The sequence below is a fragment of the Rhinatrema bivittatum genome, chromosome 2, assembly GCF_901001135.1.
Source record: "Rhinatrema bivittatum chromosome 2, aRhiBiv1.1, whole genome shotgun sequence".
NCBI lineage: Eukaryota > Metazoa > Chordata > Amphibia > Gymnophiona > Rhinatrematidae > Rhinatrema > Rhinatrema bivittatum.
The window spans coordinates 526,754,812-526,772,237 of NC_042616.1; the positions used below are offsets into that span (position 1 = coordinate 526,754,812).

A 17,426-nucleotide genomic window follows, 5' to 3' on the forward strand; every position below is an offset into this window, starting at 1 on the left:
GTGTGTGTGTGTGTAAAATAAAAATATATACACACACTGCAGATATTATTTGACAAATTTATAACCCACATCCCTGATTTAGTTAAATCACCCAAGGCGGCAATCAAATCACAAGAATAATAAGACTAAAATTACATAAAACATGACTACACAGTTATGACAACATCATCACATCTGATTTCAATCGACCATTTCCTCTGTTTAACAACCCAGTAAGAAACTCACGCATGAAATAGATTTCAATGCACTGCCTCTATTGTTCGCAAATCTATCTCATGCATATTCATTACAGATATCCTGAAAACCCCACAAGTTGGGGGGCGCCCCGGGATAGGTTTAGGAAGCACCAACTTATTCACTTAATAAGCATAGAAGAAGGATTTGGTGAAGACAATTGCATTAATCTGACTGAGTGCAAATCAGCTGGGTCATTATCAGGGGTGGATTGCAGGAAAATGTCAGCCTGGGGAATTTTTTGAACACTGGCCCATGGGGTATCTGACTTGCTCATGCGCTTTTCCTGTAGCACATGTGTGAAGAGCTCCTAAAAGCACGCCAAGTCAACACTGGAACCTGGTAGAATTGAGCCAAAACATCTCCAAAATAAACTAAGAAGTTGAGCACATTCTAGACCCAGGGATGAGCAGAGCTCTGTATCCCCTGTTCCATTCATGAAAACTGGTTGGCCCCATACACATTTGCTTTTTCTCTTCTAGAGATATATCCTGGATTTTCAGTCTGGCTTTTGAGCCAGTTGCAAGTAGTGATGCTGCCAGCTAGTATCAGCCATATAATCACACTCTGTCACGAGCAGATTTTTACATTGCAAAAACCTTATACTTACACACACAGACACATTTCTTTCTCAAACACAAAGACCCACACACCATGACTGTGTGTGTGTCTGCGTTAGAAAGATACCCACACACACTCTCACAGTGTGTATGGGTGTGTGTGTCTCTCTCTCACACTCTGACACAGAAACACAAACTCCCTCTGAAATGCTACTGTTGTGCTCCTGCTTATGCGCTCACACAGTGAGTGCCCCCAGTTCCAGTACTGCTGCATCCTGGTTTAAAGTTCTTGTTTGCTGCCAATCCTTTTCCATTCTACAGCAGCCCCTGCCTTTCTCAATCCCATTCTCTAGGAGACTCTCTGGTTCCTTAGCCAGCTGCTTCTCTCAGAGGACAGTCACCACAGACCAGAAGACTCCTCAACATTGTATAGGCACTTTCACCTGGCTTTACCCCCTTCCTTCCTCTGCCTGTAGCTTGCCTCTACTTATACACAACTCTCCCACCACTTTATGCTTTCCCACTGACTGCAGGCTACACAGTCTGCTGCTTTTATGGTTCTCCAGATTCTGCTCTGCCTACCCGACTCTAGGGGAGGGGGGACCAGAAGTGACCCATGTTTTTACTTTGGCTTATAAAAAGAGAACATTAAGCCCTGGCTGAGACTGGGGCGAGCTACTAACCCAAAGTAGCACACAGCTTTAGATGGAATTCTGCTTTCTCTTGTGGAGACAGTTCAGCTAGGGCTGTTGCAAGGATATTCAGTGTCATAGGTGACCCTTATAACCACACGCACTCCTAGCCTCATCCTTCCCACAATTAAAAATATGCATTTATAGTAACAGATTTTACGTGAAAAAGAACATTCAGTGTTCTAAAGTAAAAATATCACTTACAACATGTATATTATTTTCATGCACTGCTGTGGTATCAACCAGAAAACTGCAAAAAAAGACACCTGCAGCCATATGCTATTAGGACTATTGTAAAGCATGTTTGCTCACAGGAAGCTTTAAGTAAACTGAATTACAATATTGTAAATCTCCCATACAAAACCTGCCAGCACTCATACAGTAAGAGCCCTACCTATTTAAAGGCAACACTGCAAATATTACACGAGGCCCTAAAACATCAATATACCTGATATTAGGAAAACAGAATAAGACAAGCTGTTATAGATCCCTACACTGAAATTTCATGCTAGTAGACTGCCTCACTTCAATCGCACATGCAGAACACAGACAGACTCTCACCAAATACAGGATAAAGAGACAAAGTATAACTATAACAGCCACCACCAAGCAGAACAGGGCAGCAGCGGTGAGGACGACACGCGGCCTGCCTGGCCGCTCATGGGGCACATCCACCTGCACCAGGGGGCAGCATGGAGAGCATGCTCAAGACGCTCCCCTCCCCTGGTAAGAGGAGGGAGAGGAGAAAGTCGCCAGCGATGCATCGGCTCGACTGCCCACCCACCACCCCAGACCAGAACAGTGTGGCGGCAATGCCGAAAACGCACACGCACGAAGGAGCTTGCCCCTTTGTGCACCCCTTTGTGCAGACCTGAAGTGCTCTCTAACATTGCACCCTACATGTTACTACTACAACCATGGATCAGATGTGCTCCATTGAGATTATTCTAGGATGGGGGTCTACTTGGAGATCTAAGGAGTACCCCAAGAAAGAAGCAAAGAAAGATCACAAACCTGGTCTTCCTAATAAGTACTAATTCTTCCACTATATCTTCCTACTTAATGTTTACTCTGCTCCTATTAAATGTTCAGTCTCTGTCAAAAAAAAAAAATCCCTTTGATTAATGACCTGCGAAAGGATTTACCCCCCACCCCACTATATTTTGCATCTCTGAAACCTGGCTGACTGACAAATATCACGAACTCTTAAACCAAATTTCCTACCCTAAATATGAGGCATTTCATTTTCCCAGACCCAAACAAAAAGGTGGGAGTTTATTAATAATTTGTTAAAACAAAAAAACAAAACAAACTTAAGCTAATACCTTCAAAGGAGAGATTAACTCTCCCTAAGAAGTGGCAATTCTAAAATCTCTGCAACTAAGCATAGGGCTGGTCTATTGTCATCCAGGTTTACTTCAAAAAGACTGCTCACCACTGATTGAACTATTTGCTAAGATGTTTCTATCGCCAGATTCCACCTTAATTGTAAAAGACTTTAACCTCCATGTAAATAAAAGAACAAGAACCATGACCTGTAAAATGTTTCTAGAGACAATGGAAGCTTTGGGATGGTTCCAATTTGTTTCCAAAGCTACTCATAAAGCGGGACATCTTCCAGACCTATTTGCCAATACCAGTAACTGTCTAATCAATACCTCTCACAACAGATTGCCCTGGTCTGATCATCAACTGATAAAATCAGAAATAACCACCTGCAACTCAACTTTTACCTTCAGAAAAAAGATAGACCCGGAGGTACTTGCAGAATCATTAGAAAATAAGCTCCTTGAACTACATCAATCCAATGCCTCCTCAGCATTTGATTCCTGGGATCAGATCATCAATGTCATAGCTGAACACCTCAGTCCGGTCCAGACAAAAACCATTAACAAAGAAAAGAATACCTCTAAACAGAACCTTAGAAAATTAGAGAAACAATGACGGAAATGCCCATCTTCTAATCAATCGCTAGGAAAATATAGAAATGATGACAGCAGAAAAAGACCAATCGACCCATCCCAGTCTGCCCAGCAAGCTCCCACACTTATTTTCCCATACTTATCTGTTTCATCAACCACAAAGTTCAGGAGCCTTGTTGGTAACTGTTTGATTCAAATTTCCTGCCCTCCCCTGTCACTGATGCAGATAGTAATGTTGGAGTTGCATCAAAGGAGAGCATAAGGCTTAATGGTTAAGGGTAGTAACCACTGCATCAAGCAAGTTACCCTGATGCTTATTTACCCCGACTGCACAGATCAATGCCTTGTTGGATGTAGTCTGAATGTAAATCCTGTTTTCCACATTTCCCCCTGCCGTTGAAGTAGAGAGCAACACTGTTATGGATTCAAAGTGATGATTCAGGCTTAATTGGTTTAGGCTAGTAACCACCGTAATAAGCAAGCTACCCCCATGCTTATTTGTTTAACCAGATTGTGAAGTTCAGTCCTTGTTGGTAGTTATCTGAATGCAAATCCTCTTTTCCACATTTCCCCTTGCCGTTGAAGCAGAGAGCAATGTTGGAGTTGCATTAACCGTGCGAAGGCTTATTGAGTAAGGGTAGTAATTACCAGGTACTAGCCTCCACTCCAGAATCCACCCTCTTGGCTCTTCTCTTCATTCCCATCCTCTAGCCTTTATGGATCCACAGTGTTTATCCCATGCCCCCTTGAAAACCTTCACAGTTTTAGTCTTCACCACTTCCTCCGGAAGGGCATCCAGGCATCCACCACCCTCTCCGTGAAGAAATACTTCCTGACATTTGGTTCTGAGTCTTCCTCCCTGGAGCTTCAAATCGTGGCCCCTAGTTCTGCTGATTTTTTTTTCCAACGTAAAAGGTTTGTTGTTGACCATGGATCATTAAAGCCTTTCAAGTATCTTAAAGTATGTATCATATCACCCCTGCTCCTCCTCTCCTCCAGGGTGTACATATTTAGGTTCTTCAGTCTCTCCTCATTGTCAATTTATGTAGACCATCCACCTTTTTGGTTGCCCTTCTCTGAACCACCTCCATCCTGTCTCTGTCCCTTTGGAGATGCGGTCTCCAGAACTGAACACAGTACTCCAGGTGAGGTCTCACCAAGGCCCTGTACAAGGGGATCATCACTTCCTTTCTCTTACTAGATATTCCTCTCTCTATACAGCCCAGCATTCTTCTGGCTTTAGCTATCGCCTTGTCACATTGTTTCGCTGACTTTAGATCATTAGACACTATCACCCCAAGGTCTCGCTCCTGCTCCGTGCACATCAGCCCTTCACACCCCCCCCCCCCCCCCAATCGAATACAGTTCTTTTCCACACCCCATATGCGTGACTCTGCACTTCTTGGCATTGAATCTCAGCTGCCATATCTTCAACCACTCTTCCAGCTTCCTTAAATCCCATCTCATTCTCTCCACTCCTTCCAGTGTGTCCACTCTGTTGCAGATCTTAGTGTCATCCGCAAAAAGACAAACCTTACCTTCTATTCCATCTGAAATGTCGCTCACAAAGATATTGAACAAGACAGGTCCCAACACTGATCCTTGCTGCACTCCGCTTAATACCACTCTATCTTCAGAGTAAGTTCCATTTAATATAAATCTCTCCTAACAAAATATTGTGCACTAACCAATAAAGCAAAAAAAGATTACTATGCTAACCAGATTCATGGGGTAATTTTTAATTCTAAAATGCTCTTTGATGATGATAAACATCTAATTAAGAACACATCATCTTCCATCTTGAGAAACTATAACATCTCAAAGGCCGCTTTTTAGATAAAATCAATTGGTTAAAAACTGAATTCCCTATCTGTTCTCCAACAAGAGCACCTAAAGATTCACATGGACTAGTTACATGGTCCACGTTCGACAGAGTAACAAATATTGAAATCGGTTGAATCATTGCTAAAATTAAGCCTGCTACTTACCAACGTGACCCAATTCCAGCAAGTTCCTTTATTTATGTATTTATTTATTTGACATTTTTATATACCAAACATTTGTTTTTCACTTCATGTCAGTTTACAATGTAACTAGGACCAAGCTTTAATCCTGGTCCAGTAAAGCAAGTAAATTTACTATATAGAAATTAAAAACTAAAATTATAAAATAAGTCATATAAAAGATAAAACATATTAACTTATAAATTATCAAAATAGTAAACTTTCCCAATAAGAAATTACTAAAAATAAGTATAAATTATCCAAATAAGCAAAAAAACTACAAAATAATAAAATACAGAGGGTTTTGGGGTTTGTTTTTTTAAACCTAAATAAGACAAATCACTAAAGGTAAGCATTTCTTATCTAACAAATAATGGGCCAGTTTGTAAGTAACAAAGGATTAACCTGGTAGAACATGTCTGCTCAAACAACTGTTTTTAACATTTTTTTTGAAGGATTGTATATTTGCTTCTCGTCTGATATTGAGCGGTAAAGAGTTCCAGAATTTTGGACCAGCCAGTGAAAGGGCCCTTTCCCTAACTGAGTTTAAATGAGCAGATTTTGGAGAAGGTATTGAAAGCAGTGCCTTGCCTGATGATCTTAAGTTATGAGCAGGCGTATGTATACGCAATAATGCATTTAACTAATCAGTGTTCTCTTCATAAATAGTTTTTTGAATTAATGTTAAACATTTATATTGAATTCCGGCGTGGATTGGTAACCAATGTAGCTCAGCCAGTATGAGGGGTAATATGATCAAATATCATTGAATTGGTAAGTAGGCAAGCTGCTGCAGTTTGCAGAAGTTGCAAAGGGTGGATTGCTACTGAGGGTAATCCTAAGAGGAGGGCAATACAATAATCAAGTTTTGATAATACTAAGGCTTGTAAGACCATCCTGAAATCACTCTTATGAAGCAGTGGTTTTAATTTCTTCAATATTTGGAGTTTATAAAAGCCCTCTTTGATTGTGGCTCTGATGAAAGCTTTCAGGTTAAGCTCACTGTCTAGAATACAGCCTAAATCTCTAGCTTCTTGACTAATTTGGTAAGAAGGAAGGCATGAAGTAATAGTAGATGTAATTTTTTTCTGTAATTTTGTTACATATGAGCAAAATTTCCATTTTGGAATCATTTAAGGCTAATGACATTTGGGTAAGCAATTGTTTATTGGAACAAAATTAAATTTCCCAAAGTTTCAGAGTATTATGTAGTGAGTCTTTAATTGGTAGAAGGATCTGGACATCGTCCGCATAAATGTAGTGGACTGGTCCTAGACCTGTCAGAAGTTTACAAAGCGGTGCCATGTAAATGTTAACAGAGTAGGAGAAAGGGAAGAACCCTGAGGAACACCAGAGCTAAGGGGAACTTTGACGGATTCTGCAGGCCCTAATTTGACTTTGAAAAATCGTTGTACAAAATATGATTTGAACCAGAATAAAGTAGTTTCTTTAAGACCAATTTCTTGAAGTCTGGCTATCATTGAATCATAATTGATATCAAATGCGGCCGTGATGTCAAGTAAAATTAAAAGATACAAATTGCCATAATCAAGCCCTCTTAACATGGTATCTGAAAGAGAAGTGAGAAGAGTTTCTGTATTATGAAGTTTCCAAAACCCAAATTGGGAAGGAAAGAGCAACTGATTACACTCTAAGTAATCCATTAATTGTGTATTTACTACTTTTTCTATCAATTTTGCTAGAAAGGGAAGAATTGATATGGGCCGAAAGTTTGCAATATCATCAGGGTCTAACTGCAGTTTCTTTAATAGAGGTTTGACAACTGCACATTTTAAAGAATCTGGAAATAAAACTTCTTCCAAGGAAATGTTGATATCAGCTAATGAGTGGGCAACTATATCTGGGATAGACTGAAATGATTTTATTGAAATCGTGTCTTGTGGATGAGACGCCGGGTTCATCTTTTTAAGAATATTCGTGATTTCAGTGGATGAAACTGTTTCGAAGGACGACCAACTAACAGACGGGTTTGCAGGAAGTGAAATAACTTGTTTAGGTGTACTGGCTACCTTATTTAAAATGTAAGAAATCTTGTCTTTAAAAAAGTTGCCAAATTCATTGGCTTTGTCTTTAGAATTTTCCGAAGATTGTGAGGAATGTTTAGAATTGGTAAGATCCGAGACATAAGAAAATAAGATTTTCGGATTAAATTGAAATTTTTGAATTTTATCAGAATAGAAATTGTGCTTAGTCGTGTTAATGACAGATCTATACTTATGTAAAGCTTTTCTATATTGAGTCAATGCACTAGAATTGCGATGTTTACGCCAAGCACTTTCAAGGCGACGAAGGCCTTGTTTAAGCATTTTCAATTGTGCTGTGAACTACGGGGCTTTGTTTCGCAAATGGAGTGATCCATTTCTTAATAGTAGGGCACAGAGTTTTAGAAATATTTAACATAATCTTTCCCCAGGAATTAACTGCTTTTGATATGAAAGGGGTATCTAAACAAGTAGGGGCCTCCAGGAAGGTTGCGGTCAACTCGTCCGTACTACAAGGTTTTCTAAATTCAATTTCAATCTTAGATGTGAGTTGTTCAACAGGTGGAAGTTAAAACAAAGTGAAGATGTGATTAATTGATGATCAGACCAGGGGACTGGTAAACTACTAGGCAGATCTTTTATTTCAAAGGCATCATTAATAAACAGGTCTAAAGAATGACCTGCTTTATGTGTGGCAGTTTTTGTCTTCTGAGAGAAACCCAGATCTTCCAAGCTAGATAATGATAATTCACAAGTAGGAGTCAGGGGAAATTCGTCCATATGTAAGTTGAAATCTCCAAATATAATAGTAGGGATATTGGGATCAACTGTGATGGATAGCAATTCCACTAACTGAGAACAATTATATTCTAAAAGACCAGGTGGCATATAGACTAAGTAGATTTGAATTATTTTAGATTTAAAAACTATTTCATATTGAGATGATATGCTGATATTCTGACGGGTTACATGTAAATTGTTATTTGCTAATAGCATTAAACCCCCTCCTTTTTTCTTAGAAGGCCTAGGAATGGAAAAAAGTCATATGAATCATGCGGTAATTGATTCACTAGAACAGTCAGTGGATTTAAACCAGGTTTCTGTTATACCACAAATGTCCGGCTTGAATTCAGAAAGATGATCCAGTAACACTGGTAGTTTTTTAGTTAAAGGTTGCGCGTTAAATAAGGATAGCGATAGTACAGTTAGTGTCATAAGTTTAGCATTGGCTGTAATTCAAATTGGGAGGAGAGATCGCTCCCGATTGATACAAGACTTCACCTTTTCGTAAGGCCTTTCATGACGGAAACTGATTATGGTAGGAATGTAATTTTCCTCCATAATTAGCAAAAAATGAACTTACAAACTAGAAGAAGCATTGTTCCTTGAAACAAGTACTTCATGTTATCACTCCGACAACAACAATCTTAATTGTTCTCTATCAGAAGGAATTGTACCACATGGATTAAAACAAGCTGTGATAAAGCAGATTCCCAAAAATAAAAATGGTAGAATCAATGATTGGGACAACTATCGTCCAATATCTAATCTGCCTTTTCAATCAAAAGTTATTGAAAAAGCAGTATTAACCCAACTTGTAAATCACTTGAAAGTCCAAGATATTCTCTTCCCAAATCAATTTGGATTTAGGAAACAACGTTCAACTGAGACACTACTCCTCTCGTTAATGGACCCAATTTTACGAGGATTTGATGTGGATGAATCTTACTTTCTCATGCTAATCGTCTTAACTTCTGCCTTTTACACTGTGGACCATATCCTACTGGCCGTCAGCTATGCAACATTGGGATAGAAGGTAGTGGTCTCAAATGGTTCTCTTCCTTCTTATCTAATAGAACATTCCAAGTCAAACTGAGCAATCACATATCTGATTCTTTCCAGATTGATACAGGAGTCCCCCAAGACTCTGCACTCTCGGCAACTCTATTCAATCTCTATATGCTCCCATTGTGCAAACTACTTGTGGATTTAGGAATTACATTCTTCCTGTATGCTGACGACATACAGTTTTACATTCCAGTCTCCAAAACATTTGAAAACAGTATCGACACTTTCAACTTCTATGAATACAATACAGCAGGAGCTATCTAATCTTTAACATTAAACCCCAAAAAGACTGAAATCATTTGGTTAAGTAGAAGCTCTTCGATAGCTAAACCACCAACTCTAGACATGGGTAATGTTCAAATTACTCCTTCAGTCCAAGTACGGGATTTAGGGATCCAGCTAGATGAGAACCTTACTATGAAAAAAACATCAATAAATTAATCAAGACAGGATATGCCAAGCTGGGTATATTACATATGTTGAAATCTTTATTAACTCTCAAAGACTTCCGAACTGTATTGCAAACTCTAATTTTCTCAAACCTAGACAACTATAACTTCTTATTGCTTGATCTTCCCGCATATCTCTTAAAATCATTACAAGTACTACAAAATGTCACTGCAAGACTTGTGTTAGAAACTAGGAAATTCAGTCACATTACACCCTCGTTGATCTCACTGCACTGGCTACCAGTACAATCCCAAATAAAGTATTAAAATGAATATTCAAAATCCTTCACTCGAATAACACTGGTATGATAGGTGTGTCATTACAACCATACACACCGCAGTGAACACTAAGATCTCAAAATAAATGACTACTGACTGTTCCCACAATAAGGAGCGCACACCTGACGAATGAAAGAGATTGTGTATTTTCCATAGCGGGTCCAAAACTTTGGAATTCCTTACCTGAGATGCTATGTTTGATACTAGACAGATTTAAATGTGAACTAGAAACATGGCTATTCAAAAATGCTTATAACTTAACTTAGAAACATCAGAATGGAGAGAGCTACAGTAACAAGAAGGACAAGAGATATTAATTGAAGCATGAAGAATAAACTTAATGAGAGAGAGAGAATATAAGAATCAATATAATGTACCAATTAAAATGCAAAAGTTATTTTACTTTATTATCTATAATCCTCACCTATGTCCTGGATCTTTAGTCAAATTCATTTGATAGATGAGAAATCCTGTTATGAATACTACCTCTGTAACCCCTCTTTATTTGTTGATTTATAGCTATGAATGTTACATGGAATGACAGTATATAAAATATCTAAATAAACTAGAAATATGTAGACAAAAACTCAATTGGAAACTGAAACAAGACAGACTCAGTATGCAGTAAAACAGTGAAAAATAGAATCACTATTCCTTATTAAACATCAAACAAAATCAAGATACATAAACCATCAATCATAATAGTAAAACCATAGTCATAAAAAGAATACATATTTCAAAACTGATGAATAGAACACCCAATAATTAAAAACATTTAACATTATTTAAGTTTTCCAAGCATTAATAAAATATTTCAAAACTCCCAATAATGTAAACTAAAAACAAATCCCCTGCTTTCCATACCTGGGCACTTTAGATGCCAATTACCCTGAGATTGTCATGGATCAGTCAGGGATAGGAGGTATGCACAAACTTTCTCCTTTCTTTCATATATACATACAATTTAACATACATATTCATTCTCTCACAAAAACTCCCTTATATTCTCGCTCACACACATGCTCACTAGTTTAAATAGTCCTGTTGCTCACACAAATGCTCATTGGCTCACTCATTCTCATTCACACACATGCTCTGGGAACCACAGCAAGCCTGACTGTATTATGCAGTGCAACAATGGAAAAACAAACAAACATTCCTCATAAAACATTAATAAAGTCAAGAGTTATAAAACATCATTCATAATGTTAAAACCATATAATAAAAAGAATTGCAAAGCGACAATAGCCAATGAACATCCAATAATTAAAATGACTCAAACATTTTTTCTATTTCCCAAACACAAAATATTTCCAATGAAATAACACCCAAAAATTTAAAATAGGATTAAAAGTCTCTAGCTCTCCATACCTGGGATCTTTTGATTTCCAGTCACCCACAGATTGTTGTAGATTGAGGGAGGGGGCCTCACAATCTTTATCCTCTCTCTACCCCCTTCACATACACATACTGTCACACCCACAGGCTCTCTTTCACTCACATATATGCTGTCACATACACAGGCTCTCTCACTCACACAGATACAGTCTCTTATTCTCACACACACAGGCTCTCACAGACACGTGCAGCCTCTCCCACTCTCTCATATATATACAATCTCACACATGCGTAGGCTCTCTTGCTCTCTCATACACATGCAGGCTCTGACATACACATGCAGACTCTCATGCAGCCTCATGCATACATGCAGGCTCTCTTACACACGCAGGCTCTTACACACACACTTGCAGGCTTTCTCATACATACACCCAGGCACGCGCACTGTGTCTCGTACACACGCAGTCTATCTCTCACATGCACAAGCATATGCACAAACAGTTTTCAGGCCTCTCACTTTCTTCTGAGCCTCGTCTTTGGCCGCTGTTGGATGGCAACGCTGCTCCTCACTGCTGGAAGGGAGGTGGAAGGAGGCCACTACTACTGTGCTGCTCCTGCAAGGTGGAGGTGAGGTGGGGGGGGGGGGGGGGCACATCTTCGGGCCAGCTCAGGATGGGCTCTGCCATAGCACTGCAGGTTTCTCTTCGGGCCGCAGCAGCCCCCCTTCTTTTCTTTGGCCAGAAAGCTGAAGGGGAAAAAAAGCATGATAGGCCAATCCGTCCCTGGTCATTGCCGGTTACAAATTTCTAGATCTCAGTGAATGAGGCAAAAGAGATTGGCTTGAAAGCATTATGTGGCTGCTTTGGACTCCTGCATTTGACTCACACATCACTTACATATATGTATCGACCTGTATAGGGGGAAGCTATACACTGGAAAAAAGGTGATTTGGTTATTCCAATGGAGCATGTTAACTGTTTTCCAGCATGAATTTTTCTTCGTTGTGGGAGGAAGGGAATGCATGTTGTCTTGAGTTTTGAAGTGTCTTCTAAATGTCTTGACAAAAGGTAGGAATACCAGTAAGAGGAAAAATAGTTATTGTAATGTCCCTATAGAAGTGAGCTTTTTATAATTTGAGATCTGTAAACGCCAAACCTTGTGATTTGTGATCCATTCCCATTAATTAAATCTAGGGTTCACAGATTGAATTGGAGGAATACATTATGACCATATTTTACAAATTTAACCCCTCTTTAACAAGAAATGACAGCTAAACTGAATCAAACATTTTAGATTTAATAGGTATCCATGGATGAAGTTTAAAAAAAAAATCATCCTTGCTTACTCCAACTTTAAGAGAAGCCAATAGCTGAAGAGCAAAATATGACAACTTTCATGAAGAAACCAGCATTGGTGTTTCTCCGCTCCTGGGGGTCCTCTCGTGATTTATCTGTTTCACCAGGGGGGTCTGATTCTATCAGGGGTTTTTATTCCTCCTTTTGTTTCTCTGGTAAGAATTTACTAAAATTAAAAGAAAATCAAGCCGCAGAATAAAAATGATGGAAGAACATGAAGAAGAGAGAGCAGTCCGTGTTAGCACTGCAAGAAAGACATTACAAGATAGGGGGCATGGGCTAAGAATCAGAGGTGGGGGCCCTGTCTGGATAGGGCAAGCCAGTGGAGGTCCGGAGAGAGGTGTTTGAACGCTGGGGGGGAGGCTCCCTGACCCCAGCATACTTTGACATCGCTTATGGTGGGAGTAGATCTGCTGTGCCCATTTCTGACAAATACTAAGAAATTAAGGCCAACAAGCAGGTTGCTTGTGATTATTTTTTTATTGGATTGACTAGTTTTAGAGAGCTATATATCGGGTCAAAATGAGCTGAGGAGGAAGATGTTGGGCCACAACAGCAGTGTTTGTTTCCAAAACTGTACAGAGTTGTAACGTAAAATGATTTGGGAGTAGGGGTAGATCTAGTCCATTACACCCATGACCTTGTGATTGAGGAATGAGCAACATAAAAACACTCCAGTATCGTAAGACAGTAGAAACAAAATTTTATGAAACACTTTGAAAAGACTGGTGCTACGAGTTCCCATTCTACAACACTTCAATCTAGTGGGGACACACAGACAAGGCCAGAGGGTTCAGGAAATGTGTTTATTAAACATGCTTAAAATCTTCAAGATTGCGATCTTGGAAGTGTCAGAGTTTGAGATAGTAGTAACCTCAAAAAGGTGAGACTTGACTATGGCTAGAGAGGAGCATGGCAAATGTTGCTGCAGGCTAACAAACTCTTGAATGGGAGCATGCTTTCCTGTGGTCGGAGAAAGCATGTCACCATTATTATTATTTTATTTTTTTTTAAACAGTCGTTCACCAACAGTATAGTTCCCTGTGATACAATACATTCTAGCCTCCCAATATAGCATTTTCCCTTGTATATTAACAATTTTTGGGAGATAATATATTACTGTTGGATACATTATAGGAAGAATTTTTTTTTTTTTTTTTACATCCTCTGAAGCAAGCATTTATCTAAAAGAATTCATTGCAATTCATTTATTCTTTTGCAGTTTTCTGATCTTTGAGGAAAAAAATAGCATTGCTCATTTTGTGATGAATGTTGTAATTATTTCTACCTGCTCTTTGCTGATATATTTCACTCTTCCCTCCTGCTCTCCTTAGCTTGGTCACTGTGTAAGTACCCTCCCTACCATGGCTTCCTGTTGGTAGTCTTTGAATGCATGTGCATGTGTGTCTTTTGAAATGCTACCTCCTGATTTTGTCTGTTTCATACAGTGTGGGGAGGGGGCAATAATCCAAAATGATTTACGCAGCTAAACTTGCTTGCAGGTATTCTCAGCAAGTGTACTTTTACCTGCCCGAAATAATGGGGCAGAGTTAAGTTGGAGAGGAAGGAAATTGCGCGCATATAATCAGTCCCTGTGCATCCTTTCTGGTGCGTCCTTCTGCACCTGCTGCCCGCCAGGCACAAACGGATGCGGGCGTACTGCACCCGTGATCCGCACGCTGGCCACGTTTTTGAAAGGGAAGCTCCGTGAAGGGTTTCCTTTTGAAAATGAGCTTGCAGTCCTGTGGAGAGTTTGGTTATTTTGTATAACATTGATTTTGTTATCTTGTATGTCACAAGTATGGTCTCGGGTACCTTTAAGCAAAATATCTTCTTCTCCTAGTAAAACATCCAAATCTACTTTTTAAGGACCTTTTAAACCAACACTGTAGTTAAAGGGATAGCATCTTAAAGTACTTTTCTAACACAAAATGCAAGTTTGGAGTAAAACAAATATAACTTCATGTTTTAGCAGCTTGAATGTCTTAAAAATGGCAATATTACTGTTCTTTTGATAATAAACTAGTTCTAGTTGTAAGCTTCTGCTGGGTCAGGTCCTACGCACTGTTCTCTCCCTTCTCCCACAGCTCGTGAAAAAGCCAGTTAAAGTAGCCTGGAAATGATTTCAGCTTAAAAAAAATATATATATATATTGAAGGAACATGTTGGTTTGTTCTGCCTTTGCTTTGTGTATAAATACTGTGCAATTTAACAGACTTTAAGGTAACACTTGTTCAAAATATGAAAACACAGCAGACGGAATGACAGATGGCTGATTGCTCTATGATATCACAATGTGTTTGTTTTCATATGTTTCTTCAAATGACAGTGAAAAATATGTTTCTTGAGTGCTCGAATCCAAACGAGAGCATTAAGGAGGCCCTTCCTCTCTGGTGCTTTTTTTGAGTTTTTCGTGCCACCTCTCCCTATATATTTTCGGTGCTTGGAGATCTTTCTGCACCCCTCACCCATCTCTGCCTGATTTCACATCGTTATTTTGACATCTGTTGTAAACTGCAGGGCATGGGGGCATGATTACGAAGCTTCCCGACTGGCTGTAGCTGTCGGATCTAGTAACCAGACTTGACTGCTACTGCTCCGCCGGTCAATCCGCTTTAATGGCAAGATTTAGCCTTCAAGGTGATAGCTGGGCCAGAGAAAAGGGGCCAAAAGTCAGCATCGCTGTTTGCTTGCACAGTTTTAGAGCAGTGCATTTTTTGCCCAAGGATTTGATTTTTCTGCATCAGGAAAGAAAGAGAGAGCTTCAGAAAAATCATGCATGCAAAACCCTCTTCAAAAAGCACATTGATGCTTGTGCCCATAAGGGCTAAATATAAGAACTGGACAGAAGTTGCCCTACATTTTTTTGGTGCAAGGTTTTTGTTTCCATGGTTTTGGGGTTTTTTTTCCTCTTCCAGAAGTTGCAGGAAATCGTATCCATCAGGAAAAAAAAATGCACTGTTTCAAAATTGTGCCAGCAAACTGATTTACAGACTTTCTGCTCCTTTTTTTTTTTTTTTTTGCAAAAATGTAATCTGATCCCTAAACTGCTGAAAATACCATAAAACCATTTTAAAATGAATATCTTCCATGAGAGGCATCACCCAGACTTGGGTGACTTTTTTGTTTGGATTAGGGTATACTTCCACTTTGACAATTTTGTTTTTAGTTTATTCCTTCTTTAATGCAGAGCAGGAGATTAGTATTTTCTAAAACCTGATGATTCAGTTTTCTGTCTTGTGCTGTTTAAATTGTTGCACTCACTGTTGATGTGTTCTTTGTGTGCAGCTCAGATCAGGGGGAGCACAGGTTCTGGAAGGCTGCATAGCCGAAATTCATAACATCTCAAGCCTAGACATTTCAGATAATGGTGAGTACTGGTTAAAAAGCTAGAATTAAAATGTCCATGTTGTGATGCCCTGGTTATTTTTCCCAAATAAACTAGACCCTGAGTAAGTCAAACATTTTTGTGCAGTACCAGGACAAATACCTTCCTTTATTTAACTTGTGTACAGCAACTATTTTAATTTATGTGCATTCCCATTGAGGTCCATATTAAAAAAAAAAAAAAAAGGTTACCCGGACAAACTTTTGGTTTCCCAAATTCTTCCCCCTATTAAAAATTTTAAATTTTGTTCAGGTAACTCATTCAGAATTTAGCCAGATAACAAAAACAAAAAGTGGTGTTGAGGGTTTTCTGGGAATGGGGCTTAATGTTAGTTGTTTAGCACTGATATTAGTACTATCTGGATAAAGTTATCAGTTTGGTCATTACAGAAAGCTGTCCTAAAGTTATCCAAATAACTTTAGCTGGTAATATTCAGTGGTGTGTATATCCAATCTTTGTTTCGCTGGATATGTGAATAAAGTTACCTGGGTGACATTCCTGCTCCCTAACTTACTCAGTATAGGACCTCTTTTTGTATTTAATGAGCTTCTATTGGGTCACCCATCAAACAGGGTTATTACTGAATGACCTCATTTATGTGCAGTTAAAAGCCGAAAGTTTTCTTGTGGGGCCAGGGAAAATTTGGAATTACTATGAGTTTGCCAGAATTCAAAGTGATGTAATTGCCATGTTAGTCCACATGAATACGCAGGAATAAAGGTCAATAAAAATATTCTATAACATGATACCTTTTTATTGGGCTAACTTAATATATCTCTTGACTTGCTTTCAGGAGCCTAACACTCTCTTCCTCAGATCTGTTAGCTCCTGGAAATCAGTTAAGAAATGTAAATTGTTAATCCAAAATCAGTTTACATCATTTTTTAATTTATTGATCTTTATTTCTGCCCTCAAATTTAAAAAAAGGAAATGTGAATGAAGATGACAAAATAAATTGTTGCTGGTGATTGACTCTGTTACCACTAAATTCCAAGGTATCCAGTACAAGCCAAAGCTTCCTCCATTGTTGGTGCTTCTGTCATCACCGTGTTTGTAGTTTCCTTCTCTTGCTATAGTAGATGTCTTTTCAGACTGCAATGGCTATAAGATACAGGCATGACATGACTGATCTGTGAGCTGTCCCATTGGTCTGTTTATATCGATTGAGATTGGGTAAATAGTAATAGTATGTTTTCTGAAGTGGAAAAAATTTCCACTTCAACAATGTAAAGAATACACATACTCTAGCAATCTTGAAGTGAGGGATTCAAACTCCTACTATGCAGCTACTAGGAAGAGGATTTGGGTGGCTTTTCCTGAAAAAGCCTAAGAGAGAGCATTGATAGCAAGCATGA

The 17,426-nt window shown here is 38.9% G+C and overlaps 1 protein-coding gene across 2 annotated transcripts in view; it reads left to right on the top strand.

Moving 5' to 3' along the window:
• CARMIL1 (capping protein regulator and myosin 1 linker 1) overlaps positions 1–17,426 on the top strand; it is a 511,281-nt gene that overhangs the window by 319,504 nt on the left and 174,351 nt on the right. For both annotated transcript variants that reach the window (XM_029590792.1, XM_029590793.1), the window contains exon 18: positions 15,972–16,053. In XM_029590792.1, the coding sequence (XP_029446652.1) occupies positions 15,972–16,053 (82 nt within the window). The remainder of the gene's footprint in view (positions 1–15,971; positions 16,054–17,426) is intronic.